The following is a 17246-nucleotide window of genomic DNA, read 5'->3' as shown; positions in this document are numbered from 1 at the left end:
GACAGGGAGGGATGGGCGGCGCAGACACGATGGGCCGAAGGGCCTCTTTCTGTGCTGTAAAACTCTATGACTCTATGACCTTAGCTACACTAGCCAACTTGCACTGAGACATCTCGGTGTTTTACAGAGTGGTGGGTGACAAGTGGACTGGGCAAGTGGAAGAAAGGGAAAAGAAGGGTTAGCAGTCACAGAAAAAGATCTTTGAGGGTTTTTGAAGACAGGGAGGGGAAGCCTTGGAGAGTGTTGAATCTTACTTGGTTCTCTTGAGCATGGAGAGCCAGTGGAGAAAACCATCTTTTGAAGTGACCAACAACAACAATTTGTATTTATATAGCACCTTTAACATAGTAAAACATCCCAAGACACTTCACAGGAGTCTTATCAAACAAAATTTGACACCGAGCCACATAAGGAGATAGCTTGGTCAAAGAGGTAGGTTTTAAGGAGTGTCTTAAAGGAGAAAGAGAAGGTAGAGAGGCGGAGAGATTTAGGGAGGGAATTCTAGAGGTTAGGACCTTGGCAGCTAATGGCACGGCCACCAATGGTGGAGCGATTAAAATCGGGGATGCTCAAGAGACCAGAATTGGCGGAGCGCAGAGATCTCCAGGATTTTAGGGCTGGAGGAGATTACAGAGACGGGGAGGGGTGAGACCATGGAGTGATTTGAAAACAAGCAGCTTAAGTTTATGGAGGGTGGAAGATAGGAGTTACGACCAGGAGTGCATTGGAATAGTCAAGTCCGGAAGTAACCGGCGTGGATGAGCGTTTCAGCAGCAGATCAGCTGAGGCAATGGTGGAGTCAGGCGATGTTACGGAGGTGGAAATAGGCGGTCTTAGTGATGGCGTGGATATGTCGTCGGAAGCTCATCTCGGGGTCAAATATAACACCAAGGTTGCGAACAGTCTGGTTCAGCCTCGGACTGTTGCCAGGGAGAGGGATGGAGTCGGTGGCTAGTGAACGGAGTTTGTGGCGGGGACCGAAAGCAATGGCTTCGGTCTTCCCAATATTTAGTTGGAGGAAATTTCTGCTCATCCAGTACTGGATGTTGGACAAGCAGTCTGATGATTTAGAGACAGTGGAGGGGTCGACAGAGGTGGTGGAGAGGTAGAGGATCCTAGGATTTACAAGTTGTTAATCTTATTGAAGCATATTAAGCTTCCAATGGCGTCTCCTCCAATGCCTGAAAGGCCAACTTGTGTAACCCAGGGTTCCAAGTTTTCCCCCTGCTCTTCACGTGCAATTCTCAACAACATCATCCAAAGATGCCAAGACACTTTCACATCTTTGCAGATTACGCTCAGCTTTATCTCTCTGCTTCTTCCATTAATCCAACAACTGTTTCCACACTCTCCAACACCCTTTTCGACATTAAGAACTGGATGACCCAAAACTTCCTCCATCTAAATATTGGTAAAACTGAAGCCATTGTCATTCACTCCAGCAAATACCTATGTGCCTCCAGCCTCAACTCCATCAGCCTCTCCAGCTGCAATCTCGTGCTAAGCCCAGAGGAACAGAACCTTGACATCCAACTTAACCCTGAGCTCAGCTTTCTCCTCTACAAGATTGCCTGGGTGCAACAAAGGTTCACTAGATTAATTCCTGGGGTGAGAGGGTTGTCCTATGAGGAGAGATTGAGTAGAGTGAGGCTACATTCTCTGGGGTTTAGAAGAATGAGAGGTGATCTCATTGAAACGTATAACATTTTTAGAGGGCTTGATGGGGTAGATGCTGAGAGGCTCTTCTAGCTTGAGAGCCTAGAACCAGGAGTCACAGTCTCGGGATAAGGGGTCGGCCATTTAGGATTGAGATGAGAAATTTCTTCACTCAGAGGGTTGTGAATCTTTGGAATTCTCTACCGCAGAGGGCTGTGGATGCTCAGTCGTTGAGTATTTTCAAGACTGAGATCGACGGATTTTTGGCCACTAAAGGAATCAAGGGACATGGGGATAGGGTGGCAAAGTGGAGTTGAGGTAGATCATCAGCCATGATCTTATTGAATGGCGGAGCAGGCTCGAGGGGCCTTATGGCCTACTCCTGCTCCTATTTGTGAATGAAATCTAAACACTGATCTTTTTTCTTATTTCTCCCTATATTTGTTATTAGCACATTTGACCTGTGTATAGATGGTTTAGCAACCACATTATTAATTTAGTTTAGAAACAACAGGGAAAGCACTGAAGTCTTGGGATTCCCTTTAACGCCTTGTCCTGATCCATGTTATACCTGTTTTGAGTATGCTACTTCCTAGTTTTTAACTAGATTCTTATGCAGTCCAGTGTTCAACTCTCCCTTTCTGAATTTCTAATTCACTTAAATTTATTATTTGAAAAAGCTTTCTGAAAATCTAAATAAACAACACCAAATTTAACACGTGAACATTTACAGCAGCTTATGCATAGTTAACCAAATCTACTCTAGCATAAGCCTTTATTACACGGGCCCGGAATTTCCTCCGAGCTGCTCCCGCTTTGCCACCATAAGTCCCTGGAGGTGCGATGGGAACCCTGCTGACGATTTCCGATGAAGTTACAGCGGTGGAGCGGGAGCAGCTCCAAGGAAATTCCGGGTCATGGTTAACAAAATCAGTTCTAATTTGGAACTGTGAATATTTTTGTCTACAAATTGTAATTAGCTCCTTAAGAGTAATAATATTGAATTGTTTCCTTTAAGTGTTACACTACTTCATATATTCAGGACATTAAAAAAAATTAGGGAGTTTTTGAATCAATGGAATTGTTGTAAATTGGAATGTTACATTGGTTTCTCCACAATGTAATGTACTGTACTGGTTTTTGGCTAAGCAAGCAATCTGCTCCCAGGTCTTTGCATACCTTGCTCAATTATTGACCACAAGGAAGTGTCTAAATATAGTGCACGTCGACGCATCCCTTGATTATATCTTTTGAAGATTTTCGGATGAATGTGTTAAGTGCGTCACTTTATTATTCTCGGGCATTTGTTACCATAATTGGGGTGTGAAATGTTTATAAACCTCCTTTTTTGATATTCTTCAGAGTTGGTTTCTAATTCTAAATGCTGTATCATTGAGCACATATTTTAGTGGGGTCATGCAGTGATTGTTCTCTCTAATGTACAGTGTGCATGGATCTGTTTTTAGCTCCTTTTGAATTGACTGCCCTATTTTGTTTGTAGGTATGCTGATCAGACCCCGATGATAAAGAAAAATGGGCAAGGTAGGAGTAACCCTACTGGGTTTAGCAGCGGGCCAGAGCAAATAGTTTCGTCCTCCTCCCACAATGCCAACTCGTTCTTTCTAGTGTAGAGAGTTGATTTTTGCTTCCAGGTCAGATGACGACCAGAGTGCTGATGACGCGAAAAACTGGACAGGGTAGGAAAAAGCTTCCAAAAGCACTTTTACCATTGCTCCTAAATCTTGTTCACATGTCAGCAGTTTTTTTTATAAATAAGAAACACCCAGCAATTATTTTCATGTGAATTAATGACAACTTTAGTATATTGCAAAGATAGTCATAGTAACCATCTTATGATTGAGGCTTTTTCAGTGTTCTGTGATGTTGCTTTTTGCTGTTAACTGTTGCAGGATATAAATGTGATGATTATATGTATTGAATTACCTTTGTGCTCTGATTACGTTTCCTTTAAAGGAGTGAAGAAGTACAATGCTGTTGGTGTTTCTGTGAGCATATAACTTGAGTTTTGGTACTTCGGTCGATATATTGGCTGAGTTCACTGTTGATCATTTCGAATATCATGCAATGTCATTTTTCACAATGTATAGAGGTATTTATTATAACAAAATCACTTCATGTGTAGCATGCAAGTTTTGCTGCATTGAGTTAAGTTACCAGTCAAAGAGATTTTATAGGTTCTGACCTCTGGTGACTATCTTGAACTGAATATCCCCCAAAAAATATTTTGATAAATTTTTAATGTAGATTCCAGATGTGACTGTTGCAAACAACCTCGCTTAATACTCAGTCATACGCATGTGTGCTTCTGAGTCAGAAGGTTGTGGGTTCAAGGCCCGCTCCAGGGTATGAGCACATAGTCTTGGCTGACTTTTCAGCTGCAGTATTGATGGAGTGCTGTATTGCCAGAAGTCCTTTGGATGTTGTGTTAAACTGAGGTTTTGTCTGCCTGTTCCTGTGGTCCAGGTGGCGCCATGGGAAGAGGAGCAGCGAGTTTTCCTGACATCCAACATTCCTCCCTTAAACAATCCACCAAAACAGATTCATTTCTCATTCCTCTTGTTGCTTTTTTGTGGGATTTTTGCTGTGTGCAAAATGTTTTTGCCTAGATAAGTCAGTCATTCATTATACGTGAAGCTGTTTGAGAGATGTGATGTGATGCTATATAAATTCAGGTTTTTGTTTACCGCCTTCCATGAACTGCTCTCTAAGCAAAAGTTTGCATTTTTTAAATTCTCCATTTGGTTTAATTTTTGAAGTGGTTTACAAAACTGTATTAAAAATGAAAAATATTAAACGTGCGCACAGAAGGTGCAGTGTATGGCCTAATGGGATACAAAATGTCTCTGTTGAGTGCGCATTCGATTTTCCTGAAGGCAATCCTGCTTGTCACATAGAAAAATGATCTGATATAAAAATCAAAATATCATGTATTTAAAAAAATTAGCAGTTCCTAGAATTTATTTTGATGGAAGGCCAGTGTAATGTAAAAGTAAATCAGTTCAGTCTAGGATGTGTTTTAAGTTCAATTGTTGAAATAAATGGAGTATGTAGTGTGTGAGAAGAGAGCGCATTTGTCGGTAGTTTTGTAAAATGGAAAACGTGGTTGTGCAGAATTATGAAAATCAATAATTGTTTGCTTTTTTAAATTATGTTGTTTACATGCTTCATTTATATAGGGAATTAGGCATGATGAAGTAAGTACTATATACGTCAGAAATATCCAAATACGTCTTAGAATGAATTAATGACTTGAATTTCAGTTACACAATTTTGTGAAGTGCTTTTCATGTTAGAAACAATCAACTCGGTGGTCAGTTACAAATTTCAGAGCTGCCGTAGATATTCTCTCCGGTTCACTGGCACAAGTTACTCCCGTAGGTGGACCTCATGCCATTTACGTTCTGGAGTTAACTTGCACTAGCCAATGGTAGTGTAAACCAGGGGGATGAAACAAAGTGTCCTCCTTGTCCTACAAACTGGACAGCGTGTACTTGCACACGCATTTCCCCAAACTTTCAGTAGGTGGAACTGATGAGCCCTCTGGTAAGACAACATCGATGATAAATCAAGAAGCTGGCTTATTCCACAGGGTATGCGTGACTGAACAGAAGTAGCAATTCTAGACTCTAACAATTACAACGCTTCCTGTAGCAACACAAAAAATACCCTGAATAGCAAATGGAACATTCACTTTTTGTTTTATTTCCTTGTGGGTCAGCTTCTAGCTGGGAAAACTGACCCCCTCAGAATTCCCAGCTCAGGCCAAGACCTGCTTTCCAGCAGCCTTCATTAGACCTGACTGACCCTCAACATGGGTAATTTTTCTCTCCTTTCTGTTAATTCTGACTCCAGGAAGCAGAATCTCACCAGATCACCCCAGTAACTACCCCTGCTGAGCTCAAATGAATCGAGTCAGCTCAATTAGGATAGGAGTGAATGATGACTGAAATGTCACAACTAACTTTCATTGTCTGGAGCATGCTGCTTGAGACTCTTGCCTGAGTTCTAATCTATATACCCGAGCCCTGCTGTCCTCTTAATTTAACCTTTGAGAGCTCACTTTAACTCTGCATTTTTAACCTTTATTACACCAAGGTCCTTCCATGGCAGTGTAGTCAGAAATCCCGAAACATGGCCGTGTCACAGGAAAACATTTACTGGCAGCTGTAACTGGATTGTTTGCCATTTTCTGATTTTCCTTTATAGTTTATCAATACTATAATTGATGCTATGTTATAATCTGCAGAGAGAATCACAGTGAAATTGAGAGACGGCGTCGGAACAAGATGACTGCCTACATCACAGAATTGTCTGACATGGTGCCAACATGCAGTGCTTTAGCACGCAAACCTGATAAACTGACCATTCTTCGCATGGCTGTGTCTCATATGAAGTCTTTAAGGGGAACAGGAAATACTTCCACCGATGGTGCCTACAAGCCTTCGTTCCTAACAGAAAAGGTTAGTGTTAGGATTAGAAATTCTATTAAGTTAGGCGGTGAATCCTGAAGCTACTAAGAAAACAGCCATTATTTACTTATCACACATTTGAATCTAGTCATCTGTATCTGTTTAGTTAAGCACAATGTAAACTGAACATAGCATGCTTTTCAAATTGTATCACTTCAGTTAGAATTAAATTTATTCCTTTATGTAATGAAAACAGCAGACAGACAGCCAAGAAAGTCCCACATTCTAATCCTGATCTGTGATGAGTTGCTGATCTCATCCAGGGCGCCAAAGAATGATGAATGGAGGAGCCAATGTGGCCAACTGTATCAAACACTGCAGAAAGGTTGAAAAGAATAAGCAGGGATAGCGTGTCACAGTCATCCCTATAGAGCGTGACATTGGCCAGGACTGCCATAGTCCTGTGAGAAGAGCAGAAACTGGGATGGAGGGATTTGAACAAAGGGTTTGGGAGAGTTGGGTATGTAGCTGGGAGGCAATGGCACCTACTGCTGCAGTGGGCTGGCACAGGGTCACACTATTGAGCAGCTTTCCTTTTTTTAGGAAGTTTGTCTTGATGTCGTGATCCTGGACACGGTGTGACCAGCTTCAGTCCCAAACACTTGCTGATGACACCAAACTTGGGGGTGTGGCAAACAGTGAGGATGATGCCAATTGACTGCAACAGGATATAGAAAGGCTAGCAGATGGAATTTAATACAGAGAAGTGTGAGGCGATGCATTTTGGCAGAAGGAACAGGGAGAGGCAATATACACTTAATGGCACAGTTTTAAAGAGTGTGCAGGTAGAGAGGGACCTGGGAGTTAATGTGCATAGGTCCCTGAAGGTGGCGGGACATATTGAGAGAGTGGTTAGCAAAGCATATGGGATCTTGGGCTTCATAAATAGAGGTATTGAGTACAAAAGTAGAGAAGTCATGCTGAACCTTTATAAAGCGCTGGTTAGGCCACAACTGGAGTATTGCGTCCAGTTCTGGTCACCACACTTTAGGAAGGATGTGAAGGCCCTTGAGAGGGTGCAGAGGAGATTTACCAGAATGGTTCCAGGGATGGGGGATCTTAGCTACAAGGACAGGTTGGAGAAGCTGGATTTGTTTTCATTAGAGCAAAGGAGGTTGAAGGGTGATTTGATAGAGGTGTACAAGATTATGACGGGTTTAGATAGGCTAGACGGGGAAAGGCTGTTCCCACTAGTTGATGGTACAAGGACTAGGGGACACAGATTTAAGGTTTTGGGCAAGAGATACAGGGGAGACTGGATAGGCACTTGAGGGAAATAAACTTGCAGGGCTACGGGGATATAGCGGGCGAATGGGACTGACTTGATTGCTCTGCAGAGAGCCGGCATGGACTCAATGGGCCGAATGGCCTCCTTCTGTGCCGTTATAACTATAAGGGCCTGCCCTGCTCGCGAGTGTCAGTTTTTTCAATGTATTCCATCTCAAATATTTATTTTGGTTTCCGTTGTTTAATTATTTGGTGTTCTTTGTCATCTATTCAAACTGGTTCTGTAAAAAATGTTCTTCATCTTGTAGGAGAAGTAGTCATCCTGAACACACTGCAGGCATTTGGGGAAAGTTAGAAGGGTAATCCTTGCATGCTGAGAAATCCCGAGTACCGATAAACATGCTGGTGCAGCACATATTTCTCATTAAAACTCTGGTGCCACCCTTGAACAGGACCTGACAAAGAAGCAGACCAACACACTGATGTGCCATTGTGTTCAGATAGATAGATTAACAGCACTCTAGGGAACCCTGATGTCGGGAAAGATGTCTCCTTTATCATGATTTGTGTGGCCCACCAAATGGCAGGGAAACACTTAATAGAAGGTCTGTTCTTTGTGAAACCAATGGGAACCGAACAATTCCAGTTTCTGATGTGTGCCTGTCCAATTAAATGACACCTTGCAAAAAGATCCAAGTGATTTGAGTGGATGATTTTTATTGGTCGTGTCCCGTAGTGGGATTTCCTTTAGGATTGCTGAAGTACGTAAGGCCATTGCTTGGCAGTTTTCAGAAGTTTCCATGTGGTTTGGGAAAAGATAGAGCAAAGTTTAAAGGGAGCTGCAATGAGCTTCTAAAGTATCTTCAAATGCACAGAGCGAACTTTGATTAAACATTTAACCTTTCTTAACCATCCAGCTCTCTCTAGAAGGTTAAGAGAGGTTTATTGTTAAATAAACCAAAGTGTGGTAAAACAGTACAGAAAAATAAGCTAGGGGGAGAAGATGACGACCAAAGAAAGAAGCCACTGATAATGAGGCAGGTGTCCCCAGCAGTGAAGTCTGAGCATCCCAGAGGATGGCAGAACAGCCCAATGTCACAGCAGTCAACCAACTATGAAGGAATAGTTTGAGTTAAGGGACAACATTAATACTAGCAACATACCAGATCTGTTGAATAAAAATAACTTTGATAAGTCCTCCGTAATCTTGAACCTTGTAACTTATACTTAAAATCTAGCTAATGTTGAGATATTGTGAAGCACTTCAGTTAATCTTGCGCCTGTGATTTAGGTTCTGTTGATTGATATTAAATATCAATTTCTTTATTGTAATCATCAATATCTAACTTTGTGGTGTTACTAATTGTTAGAGATTTTTAAAATAAAGTAGTACAGCCTGTACTAATTAATACATCTGTGTCCTATTTGGTCTTTTATAACTTGGGGCAAACAGAAATTAAGTTACCCTTCACTCATTGCCATAATGTGGTCTTGCTATAATTGATTTGGCTTGGCTAACCATTGATATCACTTGGACTGGGCAATGAGAGAGAGTCCAAATGCAAGCTAGGCATTACAACTTAGTAAAACCCTCGACATGAATGGTGGCTCCCAATCCAAATTTCCTATGTGTATGTGTTAGGAAAAAAGGGGAAGGGTCTACTTGTCTGAAACGAATGGAGCTCGCATTGGAATTTCCAATATAATATTTAACATGTGGGATTTAGCTTTTAGTTCATGACCTTCATCTCATCATTTTCAAAGCTTTTTCAAAGAATATATATTTTCTAATGGTCACGCATGGCATTGTACTTAACTATGTTAAATTCTAAAGTTCACTCTCACTCCTCAGTGGTCATGGTCGCTGTCTTAGATGCCTCTGTACTTGCAATGTCTGCCTGGGGGAAAGGCATCCTTAAAGCAGTAAGAAATTTAACTCTCATAACCAGCTCATTCCTATCTTCTCTTTGTCCCACCCATGAAATATACCATCGCCTCCACACTCTTCCATACTAGTCACATCTTTGAATTCACTGTTATTGCTTATTGGCTCTCTGCTCGAGTTGGGATCTAACTTGCGCAGTCTCCTCAACTGGTCCTTTAGACAAGTTGGTTGAGACCTTTTTTGTCTTGACCCCAGAATCATGGGAGTCTCCAGCTGACTGGTAGCAGGACGTCTCGGTGGAAAACAAAATGTTCCACCAGTGCCAGCAAATAGAAGGTTTGAGGGTGGCTACTACTTTGGGGACTGGCTCTCCAAAGTGTTAATGGTCTCTGGTGGCACAGTGCAGTTTTGGGAAGACAGTTTCTGTTGGTAAAGCATAGTTTGGAGCATTTTTACAACTGTCAGCTATGGCTCAGTGGTGGCATTCTTACCTCTGAGTCAGAAGGTAGTGGATTCAAGTCCCACTCCAGAGACTGGAGCACATAATTTAGGCTGGCACTTAAGTGGAGTACTGAAGGAGTGCTGCACTGTCGTATAAAACGCTAAACTGAGGCCCCGTCTCAGTTGAATATAAAAGATCCTGTGGTTCTATTTGAAGAGGAGTAGGGGACTCTGCCCCCACGTGTCCTCGATGGCATTTATCAGTCAACCAACATCACTAAAACAGAGCATCTGGCTATTCTCATTGCTGATTGTGGGACCTTGCTGTGTGCAAATTGGCTGTCAAGTTTTCCCTACATTACAACAGTGACCACACTTCAAATGTACTTCGTTGGCTGTAAAGTGCTTTGGGACATCTTGAGTGGAGTTCTTTCTTTCTATCACTTTATGATGCATTGGGCATCTCTTTGAGCACAACCCATTCTGAAGGTGAGTTCCACAGTGGGTTGGCAAGTGATGATGTGCTTATCCATTATAGGTCCCTTATGCCACCTGCTGTTTCTATGGTCCGTTTCATGTCCTTCTAACGCCTGGATGATAGTAGGGTTCTTGAGATCCATTCTTGAGAAGGCATGGACTCACAGATGTCCCTCTCCCCGAATGATAGCAATTTCTGTTTGAGGTTTGATAGACTCACGTCCTCAATTCAGAAAATCATACTAATATAGCCACTGCAGGTGCAGCAGCACAGGAGCTTCCTACTTGAACTGTTCTACAGATTAGAATCATCGACTAGTACAGCACAAAAGGAGGCCATTTGGCCCCTCGAGTCTGCGCCAGCTCTTTCAAAGAGCAATCCTGTTAGTCCCACTCCCCTGCTCTTTCCCCGTATCCCTGCAATTTTTTCTCCTTCCGTATTTATCCCATTCCCTTTTGTAAGCTACTATTGAATCTGTTCCCATCACCCTATCAGGCAGTGCATTCCAAATCCAAACCACCCATTGTGTAAGAAAGTTTTTCCTCATGTCGCCTCTGGTTCTTTTGCCAATCACCTTAAATCTGTGCCCTCTGGTTATTGACCCTTCAGCCACTGGAAACAGTTTCTCTTTATTTACTCTATCTAAACCCTTGATGATTTTAAACACCTCAATCGCATCTCCTCTTAGCCTTCTCTGCTCTAAGGAGAATGGCCCCAGCTTCCCCAGTCTATCCATGTAACTGTAATCCCTCATCCCTCGAACCATTCTATCAAATCTCTTCTGTACCCTCTCCAAAGCCTGCACGTCCTTCCTAAAGTGTGGTGCCCAGAATTGGACACAATACTCCAGCTGGGTGATTTATACAGGTTTAGCATAACTTCCTGGCTTTTGTAATCTCTGCCTCTATTTATAAAGCCCAGGATCCCATAGGCTTTATTAACTGCTTTGTTAACCTGTCCTGCCACCTTCAAAGATTTGAGCACAAACACCCCCAGGTCTCTTTGTTCTTGCACGCCCTTAAAATTGTTGTTCCTGAGGAAATAGCAATGTAGATTCCCCTGCCTCCCGGCCCCACCCCCCACCTCCAGAGAACACATTGGAGCTCAAGTCTGGTGAAGAAAATAATGAAATGCCAGGTTTCATTGACCCAATGCCACACGATCAGGTGGTAAGACTTTTCAATGTGTTGTTGGCCAGTGTACTCTAGAGTCTGAATATGTCAATCCTGGAGAATTTAGTTCCAGGGAGTTGAAAGAAGGAACTTGGTTTTATATAGCACCTTATCAAGTCTTCAGGCTGCGTTTCCCAACCAGTGAATGACTTTTGACGGGCAGTCGCTGTTGTGAACTCCAGTGCTTTAGCCATTTGTGCATGACAAGAGCTGATTGCTAGTGTCTTGAGTTACCAGTTAACCTGTTTGCTGCTGGTGTAAGTTGATGGGAAAATGTTGGCCACGGCACTGGGAGAACTCCCTGCTCTCCCTTGTATCGTACCATGGAATCTTTTATGTCCACCTGAACAGGCTGACGGAGATTGGTTTAATGTTTGATCTGAAACACACCACCTTCAACAATGCAGCACTCCCTCAGTGAATCTTTCGATTAGGCCCTTTACAGCCTTCTGGACTCAACATTGAGTTCAACAATTTCAGGCTATAACCACTGCCTCCATTTTTTTAGGTGGCAGCTGTTGATGATTCTGCCATCTCCATTTGCAACATTTAATCTCTCCTGCCTTCAATCCTAGCACAGACTCCCTGTTCCTTCCTCCCCTTTCCCTGCCTCTGCACCTGCTTAAAACCTGTTACATCCCTAACTTTTTCCAGTTCTGACGAAGGGTCACAGACCTGAAACGTTAACTCTGTTTCTCTCTCCACGGATGCTGCCTGGCCTGCTGAGTGTTTCCAGCATTTTCTGTTGTTATTCCCTCAGTGAAGATGTCTGCCTAGATTTTATGCTGAAGCCCTGGAGTGGGGTTTGAACCCACAACTTTTGACTGTGAGGCGTGACTGGTACTGGACAACTGAGCCAAGCTATCACTTGTATTCCGTTGCTTAGAATTTCCCCAGTGTCCTCGGTCTCATTGGGGAGGGAGTGGTGGGGGCTTGTCCTGACCACTTCTGGACTGCAACCCCCATTTAGGCAAAAGTAAAGCAAACCAATTGGACCCATCATGCCCCAAACAGCCTACCCCATCAGCTACCAATTTGGCCTTTGTGGGAAGAGGAGCAACCAGAAGTCATGGTCCATGTGGGAACCAATGACATAGGAAGAAAAAGGGCTGAGGTCCTGCAAAGTTTCAGGAGCTAGGGAGGAAGTTAAAAAGCGGGACCTCAAATGTAGCAATCTCTGCATTACTCCCAGTGCCACGTGCTAGTGAGTGTAGGAATAGCAGGATAAAACAGGTTAACGTGTGACTGGAGAAATGGTGCAGGAGGGAGGGCTTCAGATTTCTGGGGCAGGAGGGACCTGTTCAAGGTGGGCAGGTTGCACTTGAACAGAGCTGAGATCCGTGTCCTCGCAGAAAGGTTAACTAGTACTGTGGGGGAGGGTTTAAACTAATTTGGTAGGGGGATGGGCACCAGGATGATACATGAAAGGAGAAGGTGCACAGAGGATAGCACCAGATTTAGAATAGCTATGGAAAAGGACAAGATACAATCAAGCGTAAAAATACTTAACTGGAGGAGGGCTAACTTCAGTGAGTTGAAAAGGGATCTGGCCTAGGTGGATTGGAATCAAAAATTGGCCGCAAAACAGCAATTGAACAATGGGAGCCTTCAAAGAGGCGATGGTTCAGGTACAGATTAGACACAGTGCCATGAGGGAGAAAGGAAGGACATCCAAAGCTAGAGCTCCCTATAGAGATTAAAATGAGACAGAAAAAGGAGTCTTATGACATGTAAGGTTCATAATACAGTAGAGAACCAAGCTGAATGTAAGTACAGAGGAGAAACAAAAAAGGAAATAAGAGGGGCAAAGAGAGAGTATGAGAACAGATTAGTGACTAACCTAAAAAGGGAACCCAAAAGTCTTTTATAAACGCATAAATAGTAAAAGGGTAGTTAAAGGAAGGGTGGGGCCAATTGGGGACCAAAAAGGAACTCCTCTTGTGGAGGCAGAGGACAGGGCTGAGGTACTAAATGAGTAATTAAAAAAAAAAAAAAAAAAAAAAATTCATTCCTGGGATGTGGGCATCGCTGGCAAGGCCAGCATTTATTGCCCATCCCTAATTGCCCTTGAGAAGGTGGTGGTGAGCCGCCTTCTTGAACTGCTGCAGTCCCGTGTGGTGAAGCTACTCCCACAGTGCTGTTAGGGAGGGAGTTCCAGGATTTTGACCCAGTGACGATGAAGCAACAGCGATATATTTCCAAGCCAGGATGGTGTGTAACTTGGAGGTGAACTTGGAGGTGGTGGTGTTCCCATGCGCCTGCTGCCCTTGTCCTTCTAGGTGGAAGAGGTTGCGGGTTTGGGAGGTGCTGCCGAAGAAGCCTTGGCAAGTTGCTGCAGTGCATCTTGTAGATGGTACACACTGCAGCCACGGTACGCCGGTGGTGGAGGGAGTGAATGTTTAAGGTGGTGGAAGGGGTGCCAATCAAGCCAGAGCTTTGTCCTGGATGGTGTTGAGCTTCTTGAGTGTTGTTGGAGCTGCACTCATCCAGAGAAGTGGAGAGTATTCCATCACATTCCTGACTTGTGCCTTGTAGATGGTGGAAAGGCTTTTGGGAATCAGGAGGTGAGACACTCACTGCAGAATACCCAGCCTCTGACCTGCTCTTGTTGCTACAGTGTTTATGTGGCTGATCCAGTTAAGTTTCTGGTCAATGGTGACCCCCAGGACATTGATGGTGAGGGATTCAGCGATGGTAATGCTGTTGAATGTCAAGGGGCGGTGGTTAGACTCTTGCTTGTTGGAGATGGTCATTTCCTGGCACTTGTGTGGCACAAATGTTACTTGCCACTTATCAGCCCAAGCCTGAATGTCGTCCAGGTCTTGCTGTTGCATGCGGGCATAGAATGGTTACAGCACAGAAGTAGGCCATTTGGCCAGTCGAGCCCACGCTGGTTCTCTGTAAGAGCACTTAAGCTAGTCCCACTCCCCTGCCCTTTCCTCGTAGTCCTGCACATTTTTTTCCTTCAGGTACTTCTCCAATTCCCTTTTGAAAGCCACGATTGAGTCTGCTTCCACCACCCTTTCAGGCAGTGAATTCCAGATCATAACCACTCGTGTAAAAAAAAAAAGGTTTTCCTCATGTCGCCTTTGATTCTTTTGCCAATCACCTTAAATCTGTGTCCTCTGGTTCTTGACCCTTATCCACGTAACTGAAGTCCCTCATCCCTGGAATCATTCTCCTAAATCTTTTCTGCACCCTCTCTAAGGCCTTCACATCCTTCCTAATGTGCGGTGCCCAGAATTGGGCACAATACTCCAGTTGAGGCCGAACCAGTGTTTTATACAGGTTCATCGTAACTTCCTTGCTTTTGTACTCAATGCCTCTATTTATGAAGCCCAGGATATGGTATGCTTTTTTAACCGCTTTCTCATCCTGCCCTGCCACCTTCAACGATTTGTGCACATATACCCCCCAGGTCTCTCTGATCATGCTCCCCCTTTAGAATTGTACCCTTTAGTTTATATTGCCTCTCCTCGTTCTTCCTACCAAAATGTATCACTTTGCACTTTTCTGCATGGGCTGCTTCATTATCTGAGAACTTGCAAATGGCAGTATGTATTCATCAGCGAACATCCCCACTTCTGACCTTATGTTGGAGGGAAGGTCATTGATGAAGCAGCTGACAATGGTTGGGCCTAGGACACTGCCCTGAGGAACTCCTGCAGCAGTGTCCCAGGGCTGAGATGATTGACCTCCAACAACCACAACCATCTTCCTTTGTGCTAGGTATGACTCCAGCCAGTGGAGCGTTTTCCTCCTGATTCCCATTGACTTCAATTTTATTAGGGATCCTTGATGCCACATTCAGCCAAATGCTGCCTTGATGTCCAGGGCAGTCACTCTCATCTCACCTCTGGAATTCAGCTCTTTTGTCCATGTTTGGACCAAGGCTTAAATGAGGTCTGGAGCCGAGTGGTCCTGGCGGAACCCAAACTGAGCATCAGTAAGAAAGTTATTGGTGAGTAAGTGCTACTTGATAGCACTGTCGATGACACCTTCCATCACTTTGCGGATGATTGAGAGTAGACTGATGGGGCGGTAATTGGCTGGGTTGGATTTGTCCTGCTTTTTGTGGACAGGACATACCTGGGCAGTTTTCCACATTGTTGGGTAGATGCTAGTGCTGTGTCTGTACTGGAACAGCTTGGCTAGAGGCGCGGCTAGTTGTGGAGCACATATCTTCAGCATGACAGCCTGGATGTTGTCGGGGCCCATAGCCTTTGCTGTATCCAGTGCGCTCAGCCGTTTCTTGCTATCACGTGGAGTGAATTGAATTGGCTGAAGACTGGCTTCTGTGATGGCGGGGACCTCAGGAGGAGGCCGATATGGATCATCCACTCGGCACTTCTGGCTGAAGATGGTTGCAAAAGCTTCAGCCTTGTCTTTTGCACTCGCGTGTTGGGTTCCACCATCATTGAGGATGGGGATATTCATGGATAGTGGATAGGATAAAAATAAATAGAGGAGTTACTAAAAGGTTGGCAGTCCTCAAAGTAGAAAAGTCACCGTGTCCGGCTGGGATGCATCCTAGGTTACTGAAGGAAGTAAGGGTGGAAATTGCAGAGGTTCTGGCCGCCATCTTCCAATCCTCCTTGGATATGGGAGTGGTGCCAGAGGACTGGAAGAATGTAACACTCCTGTTTAAAAAAGGGTAAGGGGTAAACCCGGCAACCACTACCAGTTAGCTTAACGTCAGTGGTGGGGAAACTTTGAGTTAATAATCTCTACAAAATTAATTGGCATTTGGAAATTATGAGCTAATAAATGAAAATCAGCACAGATTTGTTAAAGGCAAATCGTGTTTGACTAACTTGATCGAGTTCTTTGATGAAGTAACGGAGAGGGTTGATGTTGTGTACATGGACTTTCAAAAAGCATTTGACAAAGTACCACGTAATAGATTTGTTAGCAAAATTAAAGCCCATGGGATTAAAGGGACATGGATACAAGATTGGCTACGGGGCAGAGAGTAGTGGTGAATGGTTGTTTTCAGACTGGAGGGAAGTATTCAGTGATGTTCCCAGGGGTCGGTATTAGGACCACTGCTCTTTTTGATATATATTAATGACCTGGACTTGGATATACTGGGCATAATTTCAAAGTTTCCAGATGATACGAAATTCGGAAATGCCTTGGTTCAAATGTTCCATTGCTAGGCCTGCCACCTTGGAGCTGACTTGCATCAAAGAGCCTTCACTTACACCACTAGACGTAGGAGCTCTGGTAAAAGTGCACATGAACACGAGCAGACTAAAACTTGTAATTGTCAAATTTGTAATTGATAGTTCACGCTACGCCTCCACAAAAAGGGGGGGAAAATCAGAAGAATTTAGTCTTGGGGACAAACATATGTTTGAAGAGGCAGTATTTATTCAGATGTGTTGTGCCTGGAAAGTTGCTCCTGCTAAAGATGCACGAGGTTCCTAGCCGTACTCGCATTAAAGCATTTATATCAGGTGGCTGATTTTAAAGATCTTGAAAGGGGATGCATTTTTGCAGTTAATCACATTTTTCAATTGTGATTAGGAAAAGAAGGATCTTTATAAAGTTGATTTTCTCAAGTGTTTCAAACGGTTACGCTGTATCAATTCCTGGTGTCTCCCACCACCCTCACCAATTTCACTCTACAAGAGTTGCTTGTACATTGCTTATATGCAGCAAGTACCTGAAAGGCCACTTTTTTTTGACTGCCGCTTTAAAACAAAACTGCATTGTGTGGCGAGCACATCATTTGGTGATTAAAGAACACTACACAACTGGCGACAGTCCCATAAAGGTACAAAATGGAAATGGAGAACTTGAACTGCAGCTTTCATATAAGGGCATGTGAAATCTACTGAAACATGCCTTGTACATAAGAAATGGGAGCAGGAGTAGGCCATACGGCCAATGTT

At 43.6% G+C, this 17246-nt stretch overlaps 1 protein-coding gene across 12 annotated transcripts in view; it reads left to right on the top strand.

Moving 5' to 3' along the window:
- arnt2 (aryl-hydrocarbon receptor nuclear translocator 2) overlaps nucleotides 1-17246 on the top strand; it is a 715479-nt gene that overhangs the window by 269820 nt on the left and 428413 nt on the right. For 3 of the 12 annotated variants that reach the window (XM_085968885.1, XM_085968887.1, XM_085968888.1), the window contains exons 3-4: nucleotides 4854-4871; nucleotides 5924-6137. In XM_085968885.1, coding sequence (XP_085825011.1) covers nucleotides 4854-4871; nucleotides 5924-6137 — 232 coding nt within the window. Of the gene's footprint in view, nucleotides 1-3157; nucleotides 3354-3630; nucleotides 3767-4853; nucleotides 4872-5923; nucleotides 6138-17246 lie in introns of all 12 variants that reach the window. The other 9 variants (XM_085968886.1, XM_085968889.1, XM_085968890.1 and 6 more) reach the window with 7 other exon arrangements.

This window comes from Somniosus microcephalus, chromosome 27 (assembly GCF_052327205.1).
Source record: "Somniosus microcephalus isolate GS21.2 chromosome 27, FLI_Smic_1.0, whole genome shotgun sequence".
Lineage (NCBI taxonomy): Eukaryota > Metazoa > Chordata > Chondrichthyes > Squaliformes > Somniosidae > Somniosus > Somniosus microcephalus.
This window is presented reverse-complemented; position numbering and strand designations above follow the sequence as displayed.